The sequence below is a fragment of the Benincasa hispida genome, unplaced genomic scaffold (genome assembly GCF_009727055.1).
Source record: "Benincasa hispida cultivar B227 unplaced genomic scaffold, ASM972705v1 Contig482, whole genome shotgun sequence".
Taxonomy (NCBI): Eukaryota; Viridiplantae; Streptophyta; class Magnoliopsida; order Cucurbitales; family Cucurbitaceae; genus Benincasa; species Benincasa hispida.
In genome coordinates this window covers 145,913-162,780 of record NW_024064874.1, presented here as the reverse complement: position 1 = coordinate 162,780, position 16,868 = coordinate 145,913, and the positions used below count along the sequence as shown (strand labels likewise).

The following is a 16,868-nucleotide window of genomic DNA, read 5'->3' as shown; positions in this document are numbered from 1 at the left end:
GGTATCGACAAAATACTACTTTCTTGAGGAGGATTCATATAAGTGGAGCATAGTCTTAGACAAATCGTGGGTTGAATGAGTTTTCCAAAGAAATTGTTGAATCTTCAACAAAGAGTTGTTGAAGAGTCCTGCTAACCTCTCAACAAAGTTGTTTTGATGTAAAAGGTTATCTAGTAGGTCAAATCCACCTCCCAAGAGTTTGAGGAACCTTGATGTAGTGGGAGGGTTGCAAACCGCCACCTGTGCAGAATATGAAGTTTAACTGAAATCCTAGCTATGGTAGTTAATGGCGAACTTGAGGATTCGTTGTCTCATAAGAAGGCAATGGAGGATGTTGACAGAGACGAATGGGTCAAAGCCATGGATCTCGAGATGGAGTCTATGTACTTCAACTTAGTTTGGGATCTTTTAGATAAACTTGATGGGGTTACACCTATAGGTTGTAAATGGATCTACAAGAGGAAACGGGGTGCTTATGGGAAGATGCAAACCTTCAAGGCTAGACTTGTGGCAAAGGGTTATACTCAGGTAGAGGGAGTTGACCGTGAGGAGACTTTCTCACCTATTGTCATGCTGAAGTCTATCCTCATCCTTCTATCCATTGCCTCATATTATGACTATGAGATATGACAAATGGATGTCAAGACTGCTTTTCTGAATGGCAATCTTGAGGAGACCATTTATATGGTGCAATCCGATGGATTCATAGCCCAAGGTCAAGAGCAAAAGGTTTGCAAGCTGAATCGGTCTATTTATGGACTAAAACAAGCATCTCGATCTTGGAACATAAGGTCTGATATTGCAATCAAATCTTATGGCTTTGACCAAAATGTTGATGAGCCTTGTGTCTACAAGAAAATCATCAACAACAACAGTTTTCCTAGTGTTGTATGTAAACGATATCCTACTCATTGAGAATGATGTAGGTAGACTGACTTCAGTTAAGAACTGGCTAGCGACCCAATTCCAAATGAAAGATTTAGAAGAGGCTCAGTTTGTTCTTGGGATTCAGATCTTTCAGGATCGAAAGAACAAAATGTTAGCACTGTCTCAGGCATCGTACATTGACAAGATGTTGATCAAGTACTCGATGCAGAACTCCAAGAGAGGCCTATTTCGGCACAGAGTTACATTGTCCAAGGAACAGTGTCCTAAGACATCTCAAGAGGTTGAGGAAATGAGATGGGTCCCCTATGCATCTGTCGTCGGCAGTTTGATGTATGCGATGTTATGTACTAGACCTGACATCTGCTACGCTGTGGGGATAGTCAGTAGATATCAGTCTAATCGAGGACAAGGTCACTGGACAACCGTCAGGAAACATTCTCAAGTATCTTTAGAGAACGATGGACTACATGCTTGTGTATGGTTCTAAGGATTTGATCCTTACAGGATATACGCACTCTGATTTTTAGATTGATAAGGATTCTAGACAATCCACTTCAGGATCAATGTTCACTCTTAATGAAGGGGTTGTAGTATGGCAAAGCACCAAGCAGGGGTGCACCGCTGACTCCACCATGGAGGCTGAGTATGTAGCGGCTTGTGAAGCTGCTAAGAAGGTCGTCTAGCTCAGGAAGTTCCTGACTAATCTAGAAGTTATTCCAGACATGTCTAGGCCCATCACCCTTTATTATGATAATAGTGGTGTTGTGGCGAATTCCCGTGAGCCTCGGAGTCATAAGTGCGACAAGCACATTCAGTGAAAATACCATCTCATCCGAGAGATTATGCATCGAGGGGACGTGATTGTCACGAATATAGCTTCGGAGCACAACGTTGTTGATCCATTTACGAAGGCCCTTACGGATACAGTGTTTGAGGGTCACTTGCAGAGTATAGGTCTATGGGACAGACCACGGTTGGACTTGAGCAAGTGAGAGATCTTGTACTGGGCGTTTGTGCCCTAGTTTATTGTTTAGTGTACTTGTAATTAGATTATCTTGTACACCCCACTAGCTTTAGGACAAGTGGGAGATTATTGGTGTTGATGCCCTAAATATCATAGGATTCTGTAGTTTGTAAATACATGTATGAACAAATACTTTGTGATTTACAATATATGATATTTCATTCACCTCAGTCTATGAATTATGAGATATTTTAGTTGCATTAACCACAAACCAATAAACTAAGATCCATGGTTATCATTGTAACTTAAGCATGTATGTGGAAACATACAAGTGAATCGTGCTTTAAGTGATAACCTAAATGGTCTGTAGCATATGGATAAAGGAGGGATACCTTATCCTAGTGACAATACAAGTGTGGCTCACTTTGTAGGTGTTACAAATATTGTAAAGTGTTACAAATGATCTGATCCTGATCATTCATGTATTAGACATGTGAGCGGGGATACTCTATACAAAGGAGTTTGTATAAGACCAGACAACGAAATGTTTAGTCTCGTTATATAACATCATTCATAACTGAGACTTTCATTTCACTAGGATGACCATAAGTAACATGACCTTAGTCCTGAGTGAGTTATGAACTCCTGCCTATGAGGGTGGTACTTTGATTTACATGGGTGAGAGTGATCAGATCGCCGACTCAACAAGCCTACCATTTTTGGAATTCGTCTGATTGGGGAGCTGGAAACTCAGCTACACAAGATGGAATTCACTTCTTCTCCGAAGTAGGGATAAGTAGATAAATTGCTCCCTTAAGGGCTGATACCTGTCTCTTATACACATCTAGATGTGTATAAGAGACAGGGGGTAAGTAGATAAATTGCTCCCTAAGGGCTGATTTTGGGGCTTGAACAATGTGGTGCCACACCTTTTCTTGGCCCAAAAAAGGGTTTAGTCATAGTGGGCCTATGATCTATTGTTCATTAGAAGAATCAGTGGTACTTAATGAGTTAGATGTAACTACAAGAGCAAAACGATAATTTGGCCCAGTTGTACTTACGAGCAATTTGTGAAGGGTCATCATACTGTTGATTGGTTATACCCATGGACACAGAAATATATCTGTAGTGCGAAGAGTGCAGATATCGATCTTTAGTGGAGTGCCTGGTAATTAACGGATAGTAGATATCGTGATTAAAGAGTTTAGCCAGATATTCACGTACCGTTGGAGCTTTAAGCTACAGGTCCATAAGATCCCCTTGGTAGCTCAATGGATTCAAGTTGAGAATAAGTTTTTGGGTTAGTTTGAAATGTTCAAATTAACAAGAGGGAATTTTATTATATATGATATAATTAAATTAATAACAAGAGCGTAGACATTAACATACTAAAAACGCATGCTAAGTTCATAAATAACTTCATCCTTTGGAAACATGGATCATGTGATCAACATTCATTTAAAAGGCTTGTGTCAAATAAATCATGATATAGAAATTTCATATACATTGCATATGCATTGAAAACCATTCATGAAAACTATCATTGAAAGCATTTATTAAAACTTGTCACTCACAGTCTTAAGGTACTTATCCAAGGGGTCTATAAGTCTCCCCTACTTGCACCTACCCTGTAACAAGAAGAGGTCTCTTGGTTAGTATCATCAGCTCCCTTTTGAGCTCAACATAACACTTAACTTTTCATTATTGCACATATAAATCTTATCGCATCATGACTGAGTTTATCGCATTCACTTACTTAGCCACTTTACCTTCCTCTTGGCTAAAGTCTGGCTATTCTTTTTATTGGGTGCTCAATGGCCACGAACACAATTCTGTGCTATGCGTCAATCAACCTCTACGTGTCGTACTTCATGCCTATACATGTTGTCGCATACTTTGGCAAGCTAGCTGCCTACTTATTCATCCATAACATCATTTTAGATTTCAATCTTTTAAGTCTCATAACTCTATTTCCGACCATCAATTGACTAAATTCCTTTCCATGAATTTGCTCAAAACTTCTTAGTTGTTTACCTTGGAATTTGAGCACCAAATCCTCTTTAATTCAACTGAAAGGTCTCAAGTCTCTTCAAGCTTGCTCAACAATCCCTTAGTACCTTCAGAGCTTCATAGGCACTCACAATTCTTCTTAGGTGTAAGCAAAATTTGGCAAAACTAATTTCTTCTTTGCAAGCCATATTTATACTTGAGCTTGCATATGAGCTAATCTCAACTGCACGCCATTTGGAATGCTAATCCTTAATTTAGCATCTCTAAGGTTGCCACTGTGCCTACTAACCGGTGTTTAAATCGAATGTTTAGCTTAATTTTCATCACATGGAGTTTGCGATCACTTAGATGCCATCAATAATTATCGCATACTCCTAGCCATAATTGCATTACCTCGTCTTAGGTGTTCTTAGCACACCTTACGTACTCAATCTTTACTTCCTTAACACACCTCTTCATATCAACTGGGTGGCCCAACATCGCATCCGTCCATGGCAGTTTTACCTGCCAACTCCTAAACTTCGCGGTTGTTGATTCCTTTGTGACCATCCTAGCATTCTACCTTAGCATCTCCTTTGGAGTGCTTGTCTAGGAAACTTAGCTATTTACTTGCTGCCTATACTAGCCTTCTCTACCTTAGATGAGGTTGATTGCATACTTCTCTCACCATCCTCAGCTAAACATTAAACTCGATAGCTAACTTAACTTCCTTCATGATCTTCCACATACTTCATGGGCAATACTCTGGCATAGTTTCCCTTCCTTAAATACTTGGTCGCATAGCGTTTTGGAAGGGCTGGCCGCATACATTGACATGAATTTGTCGCTGGACCTTTCGTTTTCCTTCTAAGTGTTAGTCCCTCTCACTCACCTGAGAGCTCAACATTTAACACTTAGAATATTTTTTGCTCTCAAAGTACTCGAGAGCTTACATTCTCACACTTAGAGAATTTATCCTTTCCTTTGGCATACCTCACACCCAAACTTCCCCTTTCTACTAAGTGTTAGCTATTCCCTTCGCCACCTGAGAGCTCTCTTTTAAGACTTTGAAATTTTCTTCTCCCTTAACATCACATACATGTTCTTACACTTTCATATTATTACAAACATTACAATTATCATAAACATAGATTCATATGGCATTAAACATATAATTAAGAGGACTTAAGCATAATTAACTAGTAAATCGAGTTTAGGGATTTACAATTGGTTGCCTTTAGATTTGATTTCTTATAGTTCATTTGATTTTAACTTGACAGTAATCTAGGGTTGTAGTTGGGTATGACCCGTTGTTTTTTATTGGCAATGTTTATGTATCTAGAGTGTAGTGGTAACAAACCAAGAATTGTTTTTTTGGAGTATTAGTGGACATACTAGTGCTAAAACCCAACACAAATTTGACAAACTCAACTATCTACAAAAGTATTAAAGGGAATGTGTGTATTTGAAAAATGAAAGTAGAAGCCATATTTTTTTTTTAATATTTTATGAATTTAAAGATGAAAGATAAAAAAAAAATTTGAAAAGATTATATGAAAAAGAAAACCTATGAAAATTGAAGTTTAATTAGCACCAAAAGAACCCAATTCTCCACCAATATATTATGTTTTGTGAGAGTGACAAAATAGAGGACATGATAGTCACTTACATGATATGCTTTCTTATGAAATGTTAATTGAACGTGCTATGTAATATATTTCAATCACGTAAAATCTATCATTAGAGTACAATATTATACTTTTATACGTTCAAAGGTGGGTTAAGTGTATTATGTTGATAATTTTAGGAGTGTAATGACCATCCTACAGTTATGATAGTCATTTAGATGATTTGCTTTCTTAGAAAAGATTAACTGTACGTGCTATGTAACATAGTTTGATTTTGTAAAATCAACTTCTACCTCAAAACTAATATAGTTGTTGCAAATTTATACAAAACACCCTTAAACTTTGCACTTTATGTCAATAATACTCTTGAACTTTCAAAGTTTAAAAAACACCCTTAAATAAAAGTTTAAAAATATTTGTATTGTAAACACATGATCTAGAAACCGTCAGTATCTTGTTGCAAAAATACCTTAAAGAGTATTAATATAACTTTTGAAAGTCCAATAATATTTTTGAAATAGTATTAACAGTTTCTATTCAACAAGGTATTAACAGTTAGTGTAATATTCAAGTCAATTTAATAAATTTAAAAAACTTACAGAAAATTAGTTACACATGAAAATAGGCTATCGGACCAAACTATTTAGAGTGTGTTCGGAGTGGCTAAAATCAATTTCCCCCTTGCCAAAATCATTTTTACCTAAAAAGATGATGTTTGACAATTTAATAAAATTAATTTTTAAAAAAACAAATTAAATCACTACAAACTGGTTTTTGAAGTATCATTTGGATGGTCATTGTGTAGAAGGTGATTAATCGGGAATCACCAACAAAATCCCCTCCTATTTTATGTATTTTCCAAAATACCTTAAATAAACTTGATTTAACCCTAAAATCATTTCTTTCTCCCTTGTATTGATTTATTCTTATTTAGAGTTGTGAAATAGAAGAGGGGGCATAATAGACAAGATAATGTAATTGTTAATGAGTGAGAAATTTTGTTACGGGAGAATGGGATTGAGGTGATTGTGTGAGCCCATGAGAATAGTTCTTAGTTTCTAAAATAATTTATCAAATATAAAATACTTTTTTTCAATATTTTGATAATTTTAAAATCACTTTTTAAATTAAACATAATAATTTAAAATCACTTTTAAATGTTTAAAATCATTTCAAATTGCTCAGAACCAAACAATAAATTTGTTGGCTTAAAAATTAATTTTACAAAATCAATTGTAAATATTTATTTTTCTTTTAAAAAATCACAACTCCCAAACCCATTCTAGACCATGGTTGCTAACCATGGTTTTATTTTGTTAGTGGAAATTTAATTTGTAAACCATGTTTTTATATATTTATTGTCTATATTAAAATTTTACGTGTAAAAGCTTTTTTTAACTACCACCACTACAATGTAAAAAATTGTTGAAAAGCGGAGTAGAAAAGTAAAAATAATTCACATTCATCAAAATTGCAAGGGAGTGCAGCAAATATTGGTGAAAATTTTTAAAAAAAAATCTAATGCCAAGATTAAATTTACCTCTAATAAAAAGTATAATAGCCGTCGAGAAAACCTTGTACTTTCAATAAATCCTCGACATTGCCAGTCAAGAAAACCCATAATGTTCTAACATGGACTGTCAAGAAAAAAGCCCAAAACGAGGGTCTTTAATTTCTTTTTCCAATTTCACAAGTGGTAAATTATGGTAGTCACTTGAATTGTATGCTTTCTTAGAAAACATTAATCGAATGTGCTATGTAATATATTTCAATCACAAAAAATCTAGCATTAAAGTAGAATTATTATGTTTTCATACGGTCTAGAGTGGATTAATTGTATTATGTTGATAATTTTAGAAGTGTAATGACTATCCAACCGTTATTGTAGTCATTTAAATAATTTGTTTCGTTAACTGTACGTACTAAGTAATATAGTTCGATATTGTAAAATCAATTTTACCTCAAAACCAATATAATTGTTGCAATTTTATACAAAATACCCTTAATCTTTGCTTTTTGTGTCAATAATATTTTTGAACTTTTAAAAGATTAAAAAACACTCCTAAATAAAAATTTTGAAAAAAATAATTTTATTATAAATATATGATTAGAAATTGTTAATAAGTTGTTGCAAAACTATTTCTCTAAGAGTATCAATTTAACTTTTGAAAGTTCGAGAATGTTTTTGAAATAGTTTTAACGGTTTCTATTCATATATTACGGTAATTATATATCTATTTATTTATTTTAAAGTTTAAGGGTATTTTGAAAGTTCAAGGTTATTTTTGAAATGAAAATTTCATCTAAAACTAATGGTAATTGTAGTTTGAACACTTTCTAAAAGTTTAAAAGTATTTTTGAAACTTTTGATAGTTAAAGAGTATTGTTGACACAAAATATAAAGTTTACGAGTACTTTGTATAAAATTGCAACAACTATATTAGTTTTAAGGTAAAAATTAATGAAATTAAAATTTTAGGATTCGAGATAAAAGTTTAAAATCAAAATTGTTTATATTTTATGTTTTATGATTTTTTTTATAATATAATAAAAATGTAGATTAAGATGTGAAACTCATTGAAAAATAGAAATATCGGTCTAAATGTCGATGACAAAATTAATATCATGATTTTATATATACATATATAAATTTTACAAAATTAAAGAAAAAATATTCCTCAATTCTCTTTGGATAAAAAACGAAAAAGAAAAATTAAAAAAAAAAGAAAAAAAAAAAGAGAAAAGGATCGCTTATAAGATAAAATCCACCGGCTTTGTCTACCATTGTGTTCGCAAGACCTCTGTTTCTCTCTCTCTCTTGCTCTCCAAATCTCTAAAACCCTAGAAGCTCACATTCGATTTTCCAGTGCGAATTACTCCGTTCTCTCATTCTTCTTCTACTTCTTCTCGATTCTTCTGTAGGTATGCCAAAATAAGCTTGCTTTCTTTTTTTTTCTTTTTTTTTTTTGTGAATGATATGTTTAGGGTTTGTTTCTTCCGTAGTCTTTTTTTGTCTGTTCTTGTGCTTTGTTACGTATTTCGTTGGCTTATTGAATTTTTTCGCGTTCATGTTTGTAATGGAAGTTATGGAATGGTTATATGTCTTTGGGTCTATAGCATGTTTTGAATGTCTTATTTTTCGAAGGGCTAGGGTTCAATTCGATGGGAGTACGCCTGAAAGTTGTGTGTTTCTTAATGTTTCAATTTTGTACGTTCTTCTGTTGGGATTTTCTTTTATCTTTTTTTAATAGTCAAGTTCACTTAGAGTTGTTTTTTGTTTTTCAATTATCGATGGCGATAGAACAGGATATTGTTATCTTATTCTAGAAAGTAAAATGTAAGCTGGAGGTTTCCCTGTTGGAACTCTTAAGGAATGCAAATCTTGTTACTAATTTCTCTTGTTAATAGGAGTTGAGGGCCTGGGGATTTTCTATTTTATATTTTGAAATTTATACACTGGACTTTGATGCAAATGAGAGCAATTTCAGTTTTTAATTATTGTTATTGTTATTATTTTGTTTGTTTTTACTGATTATGGTAGTTTGTTGCAGTTTAATCTGTAAGAAACACATGGCTGATGTGGAACAGAACTATACCCATGTTGTCGATGACAATCAAGTAGATGAGAGTGCACAAATTTATGAGAATGCTCAGGTACATGAGACTACTCTTGAACAGGAAAATACACAGGAGGCAGAAAACTTGCACGATCTTCAGAATGAACACATACCAGAAACTTTAGAGTCTGAGCCAAAACAGGTTCATAATGAGGATCCCCTGACCGTAGTAAGTGAGAAAAAGTGGCCTGGATGGCCAGGAGAGAGTGTTTTTCGAATGTTGGTTCCTGCCCAAAAGGTTGGTAGTATAATTGGTCGCAAAGGTGAGTTTATCAAGAAAATAGTTGAGGAAACGAGAGCTCGGATTAAAATTCTTGATGGTCCTCCAGGAACAGCAGAAAGAGCTGTAAGTTTTCCCTCTTGAGACAATAACTTGTTTCCTAATAATTGGATAGTATTTTGGTGTAAATTATGTGGATTTAGTGAAATGCAGATGATTTAATATCAAATTAATGCGATTATCCATTTTTTATTTTCTTTCATTATGGATATTACAGCTTATTAAAAATTTATTGTCTTAGGTTTTCTTAAGTTTTGTATTCTCAATATGTATAGCACCTGTATCAAGGTAGGTAAATATTGTGAATTGCACGGGGTGATGATTAGCCCAATTTGCCTGAGCATCAAGTTTGGGTGATCGTTAACTTTTTTCAGTTAATTGTTTAATCTCTATTGTACTCTTGGTTTGTCATATTCAAGCATGTGACATCAGTTATATGGCTGTGTAATGTTGGAAACGTGACACTGAAAATCCCTAGGAAAATTTCAGACTATAAAGAGTTGATAGAAAATTATCATTAGTAATTTGATTAGAACTTGTACTAAAAGCCATTGAATCGCTGATTAAAAAACTTTAAAGTTGGATAATGTTCTAAAATTCTTCTGAGTCGTGGAACAAAAAATTGATTATATTAAACCACTGGGCACACTTAAAATGGATCTGCTAACTCTTGTGGGGAAGATTGAGCTCTCCATCATTCAAAGATATCTGTGCTTCTACACCCCATCAATGGGTGTTAAACATGATTCTCTTTCAGCTTTATAACTGCCAAAAGGAAATGTCCAGGAACTAATATTAACCCTTGAAACATGCAAAAACGACATTATAAATAAAACAAAAAGGAATGTAAGACTAATCCAGGTAATCCCAAAATATGGATACAGTTGCCTTGATTGTAGTAACAAAAAAGTGAATCTGTGCAGGTTGTGTGCAAATTTTAAGGCAACGATTCAATCTTCAATAGGATTCCATATTTGAAGAACCAAAGATCCAGATGCGGGGATCAGCATTCAACATTACAAAGTTCTGAAAAGTTGATCTGAATAACACGTAGGCATCTGGAACTTTTGTACCATGAAGCACTGCAATATCTCTGGTAACTTCAGATCTGAAGATTGATGTCAAGATTTCCAACGGGATAATAAATATGAAAAATGGGGAAAACATAATGAGAAATGTTAAAAGTTAAAAATTATAGTAATTTTAAAGATGCTTATACACGATTGAAGATATGCTTTAAAAAATTGTGGCACTAAAACTGGTCAGTCAGAATCAAATAGAAGGAATATATTTTTGCTTGTGCTTCTATTTGTGTCTTTGTCAATAACTGGGTCTATAATCCAACAACATATGAAGTAATACTGTGTAAACCAAAACTTGTTAATTTAAAATTGAGGAAAACATAATTATATTATATAATTTCTTGAAACATAGAAAGCTGGTAAATAACCTCCATGTTCAGAAGTGGCTCACAAATTTCAACATTTGCTGCACGGTTCCTTTGATCCGTGATCCTTGTATATGTTTGCAGCCTCTAAGATGCGTCTTGCACGATATATTGGAGGAAGAATATCATCCACCGTTTTGGCCCTTGCCTCTTTATACATAGTTTGGGAGAATTTTTTGAATTATTTTGTCTGCCCCTCAAAATTCACTTAAGAAGTTGAGCAAATTTGATGAGGAAGGGTTTTGGGATCTTTTGGAATCTTTAGGGTAACTAATATGAATAGTTTTTGAAGGCTCTTGTGGTATATGTAGCGCTTGTACATTTTGTGGCATCAATATGGTCCTCACTTGCAGATAAAATTAAATTTTCATTGTAGACTAGGAAAATTGGTAAAGGTGATCTTTCTGTTATTTTCAATTTTTTTAATATTGGATGCACATCACAATCCATCAGTGGATTTATTGTTTGATTCAGGTGGAAATCTGTGCAGATAAACTGATATGCTGCTGTTAAATTTGTTCTCAGAAGTGTATTTAATATTGAAATCGTGTCTTCAGAAATTTTGGACTGTGATTGGCATGACTTATTGATTATTTTCTAATTGATGTTAAAAACTAATTCTATCATTTCATTGGTTGGGAGTGGGAAATTCGTGTGTGTTCCCTGTCGTGGAGCTCACTAGCTGGCACTGAAATTTCATGAATATTTTGCTTTGCATCTGTTACATGAGCGATTTTGTCTCTGTAGAGCGAGGAATTTTACATTCTATTACGTCATACTCCTTTGATTTTCCCCTTGTGGTAGTCAGTCAATTTGTGATGAATTTTTTTTAGTTCTCACAAGAGGGTATGTTTCATTTAATAGGTAATGGTGTCTGCAAAGGATGAACCTGATTCTGCTTTTCCTCCTGCGGTGGATGGACTTCTGAGGGTTCATAAACGCATTGTTGATGGTCTGGAGGGTGATAATGCTCACGCCCCCAACATGGGAGGTAAAGTCTCAACGAGACTGCTTGTGGCAGCTTCACAAGCAGGAAGCTTAATTGGGAAGCAGGGAGGGACTGTTAAATCCATTCAAGAGGAGTCAAATTGTATAGTTAGAGTTCTTGGAACAGGTGGATTTCTACAGATGCCATTTGATTCTTTGCATCATTGTTCTTATATTTGTCATGTCTTTATTTTCTATGTATTTCATTTGTTTCTGAATTAATAATTATAGTTTTCCCTTTTTGATGCATCCCTACCCTCGTCATCCGGGAATTACTGCAGAAGATTTACCTGTTTTTGCTCTCCAAGACGATAGAGTTGTTGAAGTACTAGGTGATCCAGCTGGTGTGCACAAAGCAGTGGAACTCATTGCTTCCCATCTTAGAAAGTTTCTAGTTGACCGAAGTATTATCCCAGTTTTTGAAATGAATGTGAGTATGATTTTTCCTAATGATTTTTCAACCACTAACATTTTTAGCAGTAATGAAGTCTTAACATTCCTATTCTCCCATCCAACCCAAACGCCCAAAAATCAGATGCAGATGCAAAATCCACAGATGGAGCACATGCCGCCGCCGCCACACCAACCCTGGGGCCCGCCTCAAGGAATGCCACCAAATGCCGGGGGTGGTCCTGGCTTTGGACCAAATCCTCCTCAATACATGCCACCACCTCGTCAATTTGACAATTATTATCCACCTGCTGAGATGCAATCGGTTATGGATAAGCAGCCCCATCATGGAATTTCTGCTTATGGAAGGGAAGCTCCTATGAGTGGTGTTCATGCAGCATCGAATGCACAGTCAGCGCCATCAGTTGTCACCACCCAGGTCAGATAAGCCTTTGCATGAGATTTTGCAAACTCTTTTAAGTTTTGTCCAAAGTAATTATGATGTGTTGCTTGTGGTACATCCTTGCAAACTCTTTTAAGTATATCCCATCATTTGAGTCAATGGGTTAAAAGCGTTCACTCATTGAACACTTGCCATTTGTCCTAATCCCAATGTTCTTCAGATTTGCATTTTACCATTGTAGAATAACAGCCTTGTGAGACTTGGTGAATATTTTAAGATGCTTAGAATGTTTTTTCATTGTTTGTGCAGACAACTCAACAAATGCAGATTCCATTATCTTTTGCTGACGCTGTTATTGGAACTGCCGGTGCTAGTATTAGCTACATTCGTCGTGCTAGTGGGGCAACTGTTACTATACAAGAAACGAGGGGAGTCCCTGGGGAAATGACTGTAGAGATGAGTGGAACTGCTTCTCAAGTTCAAGCAGCCCAGCAGCTTATACAGGCAATTATTTTTTCTGGTCCTTTTGATTTTGCATCTTCATATAATGAAGACTTTAGTTAGATATGATGTCAACTTTCAATAAAAAGTTCTTTTAGTTCACATCCTTGTTGATTTATCTTTTCCTAAAAAAAGTATTTCTGAAAGCACAAAGTGGGAAAGGGTTTGATGGATTTGTACTGTGTCAGTTCTGTCTGGTTGCTCGACTTGAACATATAACTTGGTGAAGATATGAATCTCAAGCCATTAGCGCATAGTCAGAGATAACTTTTCTCACTGAATTAGGCAGGAGAAAAGGTTTTCTCTGAAAAATAGGTTAACTGTCGTATAGATTTAGATCATGAACTTTCGGCTAAGAAGTGTCTAGAAAGTCTCTTAACTTTTAACTTTGTATCCACAGGTTCTTAAACTTTTAATTTTTGTGTCCAAATAGTTTTTTGAATTTTGAATTGTCTTTGGACTTTTTAATCATTTCTCAAAATTCACATATGTACTGGATACAAAATTGGAAGCATAGAATTATTCGACATAAAATTCAAATTATATTTATTAAATCAATCAGTTTTTAAAAATTTTGAATATGTTACATGACATTAAAAGTTGAGGGACTTGGGCCTTTTTCTCAATTCAAGGGCCTGAGAAAAAATTAATAATTCAAGCACTTTACAAAGTTTGGGACTAAATAGTGAGTTCATAATTTTACCCCCAGAAAAAAAAATTCTGTATGGACAAAAGATCGGGTGGCTTTAACCATTGACATTGTATAAGTTCCTTGTTTTCAATTATTCGTTTTGAACATATTCACGTCTATAAGTATTCTGATGTACTTTTTAGACATTGTTTAATTTTTATTGGAAAGCAACATTACTAGTCTGGTCTATGTATGGGCTTTCAAATATATCCTTATTTAATTTTGTTGCAGAATTTTATGGCTGGTGCTGGAGCTCCAGCCCAGCCCCAAACTGGGGTTTCGACAGACCAAGGCTACAACTCGTATGCTGCTCATGGTTCAGTGTACGCTTCGCCCCCTGCAAACCCTGCGGCTCATGCTGGTCATGCTGGAGGCTACGGCAATGTGTACGGTACAAATTATGGGTACTAAGCCTTTTTTCACTCAAACTCCAACATTAGAAAGATTTGTATCATGTAGCTCGGTGTTTTATTCAGCTATTTTGAACATGCTCTTCCTGAATGCTTAGAACCGTATTTCTGCATTAGCCTATTTGTGTGGTTTAGCGAATTCACTGTCAGATTTTAGCACTGGCTTATTTTTGACTACATGTGATGGACATTTTAAGAGAAGCTGCAACATTGACGGACCCAAATATTGAACTTGTATGAGAATTAGAATGTCTAGAGTTCTTTATTGAATTTGGTTAATCAACCAAACCATATGATATAATGTTAATTACCGCACTGGGTTAGTATAGTACGTGTTGACTTGATTTGAAATTGTTTGTTATAAATATTTAGTACATTATCATGTTTGTATGTTAACAACGGATACAATGTCGATGTTTTTATCAAATTTAAGTCTAAACTACATTCAAAATACGTGAAAACATTATTCTACCTCTATGGATGGCAATTCATGTTTGTGATGCTTACAATTATATAATTTTTTTAAAACCAGATTTGTCTCTCATCAATGTTGAGGAATGTATTGCTCCAGGAAATTATAACGACCATTGATAAACTGCCATTTATATTTGAAATCTAATTATCATTTTGTTAATTAAGGTTCTCAATTGGTAAATATTTAATTTTTACTTTCAGATTTTTCCTTTATTATCCATTTTTATCTTCAGATTTTTTTTTTATTATTATCTATTTTTTTACCATGGTTAAAAAATCAAATCAAATTGAAAACTAAAAAAAAAAGTAGCTTTTAAAATGTTGTTTTTGTTTTTAAAGTTTGGTTTGTATTTTAGAAAGATGTAAATCATAATAAGAAAAGTTAGATATATGTTTAATTTTTAAAAAATAAAATAAAAAACAAAATGTTTATTAAGTGAGATTATTATCAATTCATTTTAAATCATTTTCCCAACTTGCTTTAATATTATGTTTTCTTTAGTTGCGATTGGATTTAGAGATCCCCGAACAATTACAAATTTTCAAGAAAAAAAAGAAGAGAGTTTTTTGGCATTTTTTCCCTTTCAAATTAAGGTTTGAATTTAGGGCGTTTGATATGTGATAAAAGTAGAGAGTTGAGTTGAGTTGAGTTGATAATTATTATCGAGTTAAATTATCTCGAGAGTTTAATTGTCTGTTTGTTTGCTGAGTTGGGTTGGTAATTATTGTCTATTTTTTTCTGTTTGTTTTTTTTTATTTTTTATTTTATTTTTTAGTTTTATGTTTTGCTATTGTTGATTAATTTTCAAATGTACACGTATTTTCTCAAATCATCTATGACATAAATTGGATAATCTCAATTTTTTTCTCAATTTGGAGAACATAATAGATTATTTTTCATATATTCTTTTCAAAAACTGTAATAATTCTAATTCTCTTCTATCGGTAAAACATACCAACAAAATATAGTTTATATTACTGCTCAATTCATTGGTATATTGTATATTGTATGTATATATATCGAATGTTTGTATATATATTGAAGGTAATTATCCCAATTACTAATTGGTATATTGTATGTATATATATTGAATATTGCTAACTTAATTTTATTATTTTACATATCAGTTTATTTTTATATAATATGGATAGTATATTTGGAATTGAAATTGTACATAGGATAATTACCTTTCATTTGATTATGATGGTGAGAATGTGATGTAGTACAGTAACATTTTTCATAAGATCACAAAAATAACATGAACTGATCGAACACGTGGCCGTTTCCAAAAAAAATTCACAAAATGTGATGTAGTACAGTAACATTTTTCATAAGATCACAAAAATAACATGAACCAATTGAACATGTGCCCGTTTCCAAAAAAAAATTCACAAAATATATGTTCTTTTCAATACTTATAATATCTGTGTCATAATACAAACACAAAAATTGCATGTCATGACGTATGCAAAAGTTATCATTCTTTTCGACATGATAGTCCATTGTCTATTTGCTGTTATTCAAAAGAACTATAAACAAAATATAGGGGTGTGGTCAGTCTACATGTTTCATCCTAGTAGACGGAGGCAACAATTTGTCTTTTGAATGTTTGTGACAAGGAGGTCAATAAGGGTGACCTGATCATCCAGGCCATCAATGCTGTATATGACATTTACTACTTCCTTCCGACGCCCCAACTCTGGCTCATCTCCTTTTGTCACGATGCAAGTCTACCCATGTGTGTGCTCTGCATTTCAACAGTCGATCTCATGATGTCGATCATTTCAGCTTGGAATGATAGCCTCTTCCTCTTACTGTTTGGAGATGATAGTTAGATTAGAAATAAAATAAAATAAATTGAACAAGGAGTAACCAACAAAAAAAATAAATTGAACTGAAGAGTAACCAACAAAAGCATACTTTTTTAAGGTTTAACACCCATAATGGAGAAAGACAGTGGAAATATAAAAAGTATGAGTGGGAAGTCTATCTATAAATAGAAGAGGGAGAAAGAAGTGGTTGTTGGAGAGAGTTGGGTGCATTGGAGAAAGAAGTGGTTGTTGGAGAGAGTTGAGTGCATTTATTATTAAAGAGTGAAATTAATTTAACCTCATTAATTAAAGAGTAAATTAATTTGAAATTCTCCTAGCGATGCTCACCTTACCAGTGAGATTCAACCCATATTTCTAGCAAGTTCT

General features: G+C 33.9%; 1 protein-coding gene across 4 annotated transcripts; it reads left to right on the top strand.

Moving 5' to 3' along the window:
* The first annotated feature begins 8,231 nt into the window (after positions 1–8,231).
* On the top strand, positions 8,232–14,526 carry LOC120069541 (flowering locus K homology domain). Of its 4 annotated transcripts, none has more exons than XM_039021330.1 (7): positions 8,232–8,391; positions 9,021–9,432; positions 11,678–11,927; positions 12,085–12,230; positions 12,336–12,629; positions 12,903–13,097; positions 14,017–14,526. In XM_039021330.1, exons 2-7 carry the CDS (start codon positions 9,040–9,042, stop codon positions 14,194–14,196), a joined length of 1,458 nt encoding a protein of 485 aa, XP_038877258.1. In that variant the 5' UTR covers positions 8,232–8,391; positions 9,021–9,039; the 3' UTR covers positions 14,197–14,526. The 4 variants fall into 4 exon arrangements, with proteins under 4 accessions (XP_038877258.1, XP_038877255.1, XP_038877256.1 ...); XM_039021327.1 differs by having other exon boundaries at positions 12,082–12,230; positions 14,017–14,196; XM_039021328.1 differs by having other exon boundaries at positions 8,265–8,387; positions 12,082–12,230; positions 14,017–14,196.
* The last annotated feature ends 2,342 nt before the right edge of the window (positions 14,527–16,868 follow it).

Excerpts from the sequence above, each read along its gene's own strand:
- LOC120069541 (XM_039021329.1), top strand. The coding sequence starts at position 9,040 with ATGGCTGATGTGGAACAGAACTATACCCATGTTGTCGATGACAATCAA. Across the intron at positions 11,928-12,081 it reads AGTTAGAGTTCTTGGAACAG|AAGATTTACCTGTTTTTGCT; the intron begins GTGGATTTCTAC and ends GAATTACTGCAG. Across the intron at positions 13,098-14,016 it reads CAGCCCAGCAGCTTATACAG|AATTTTATGGCTGGTGCTGG; the intron begins GCAATTATTTTT and ends ATTTTGTTGCAG.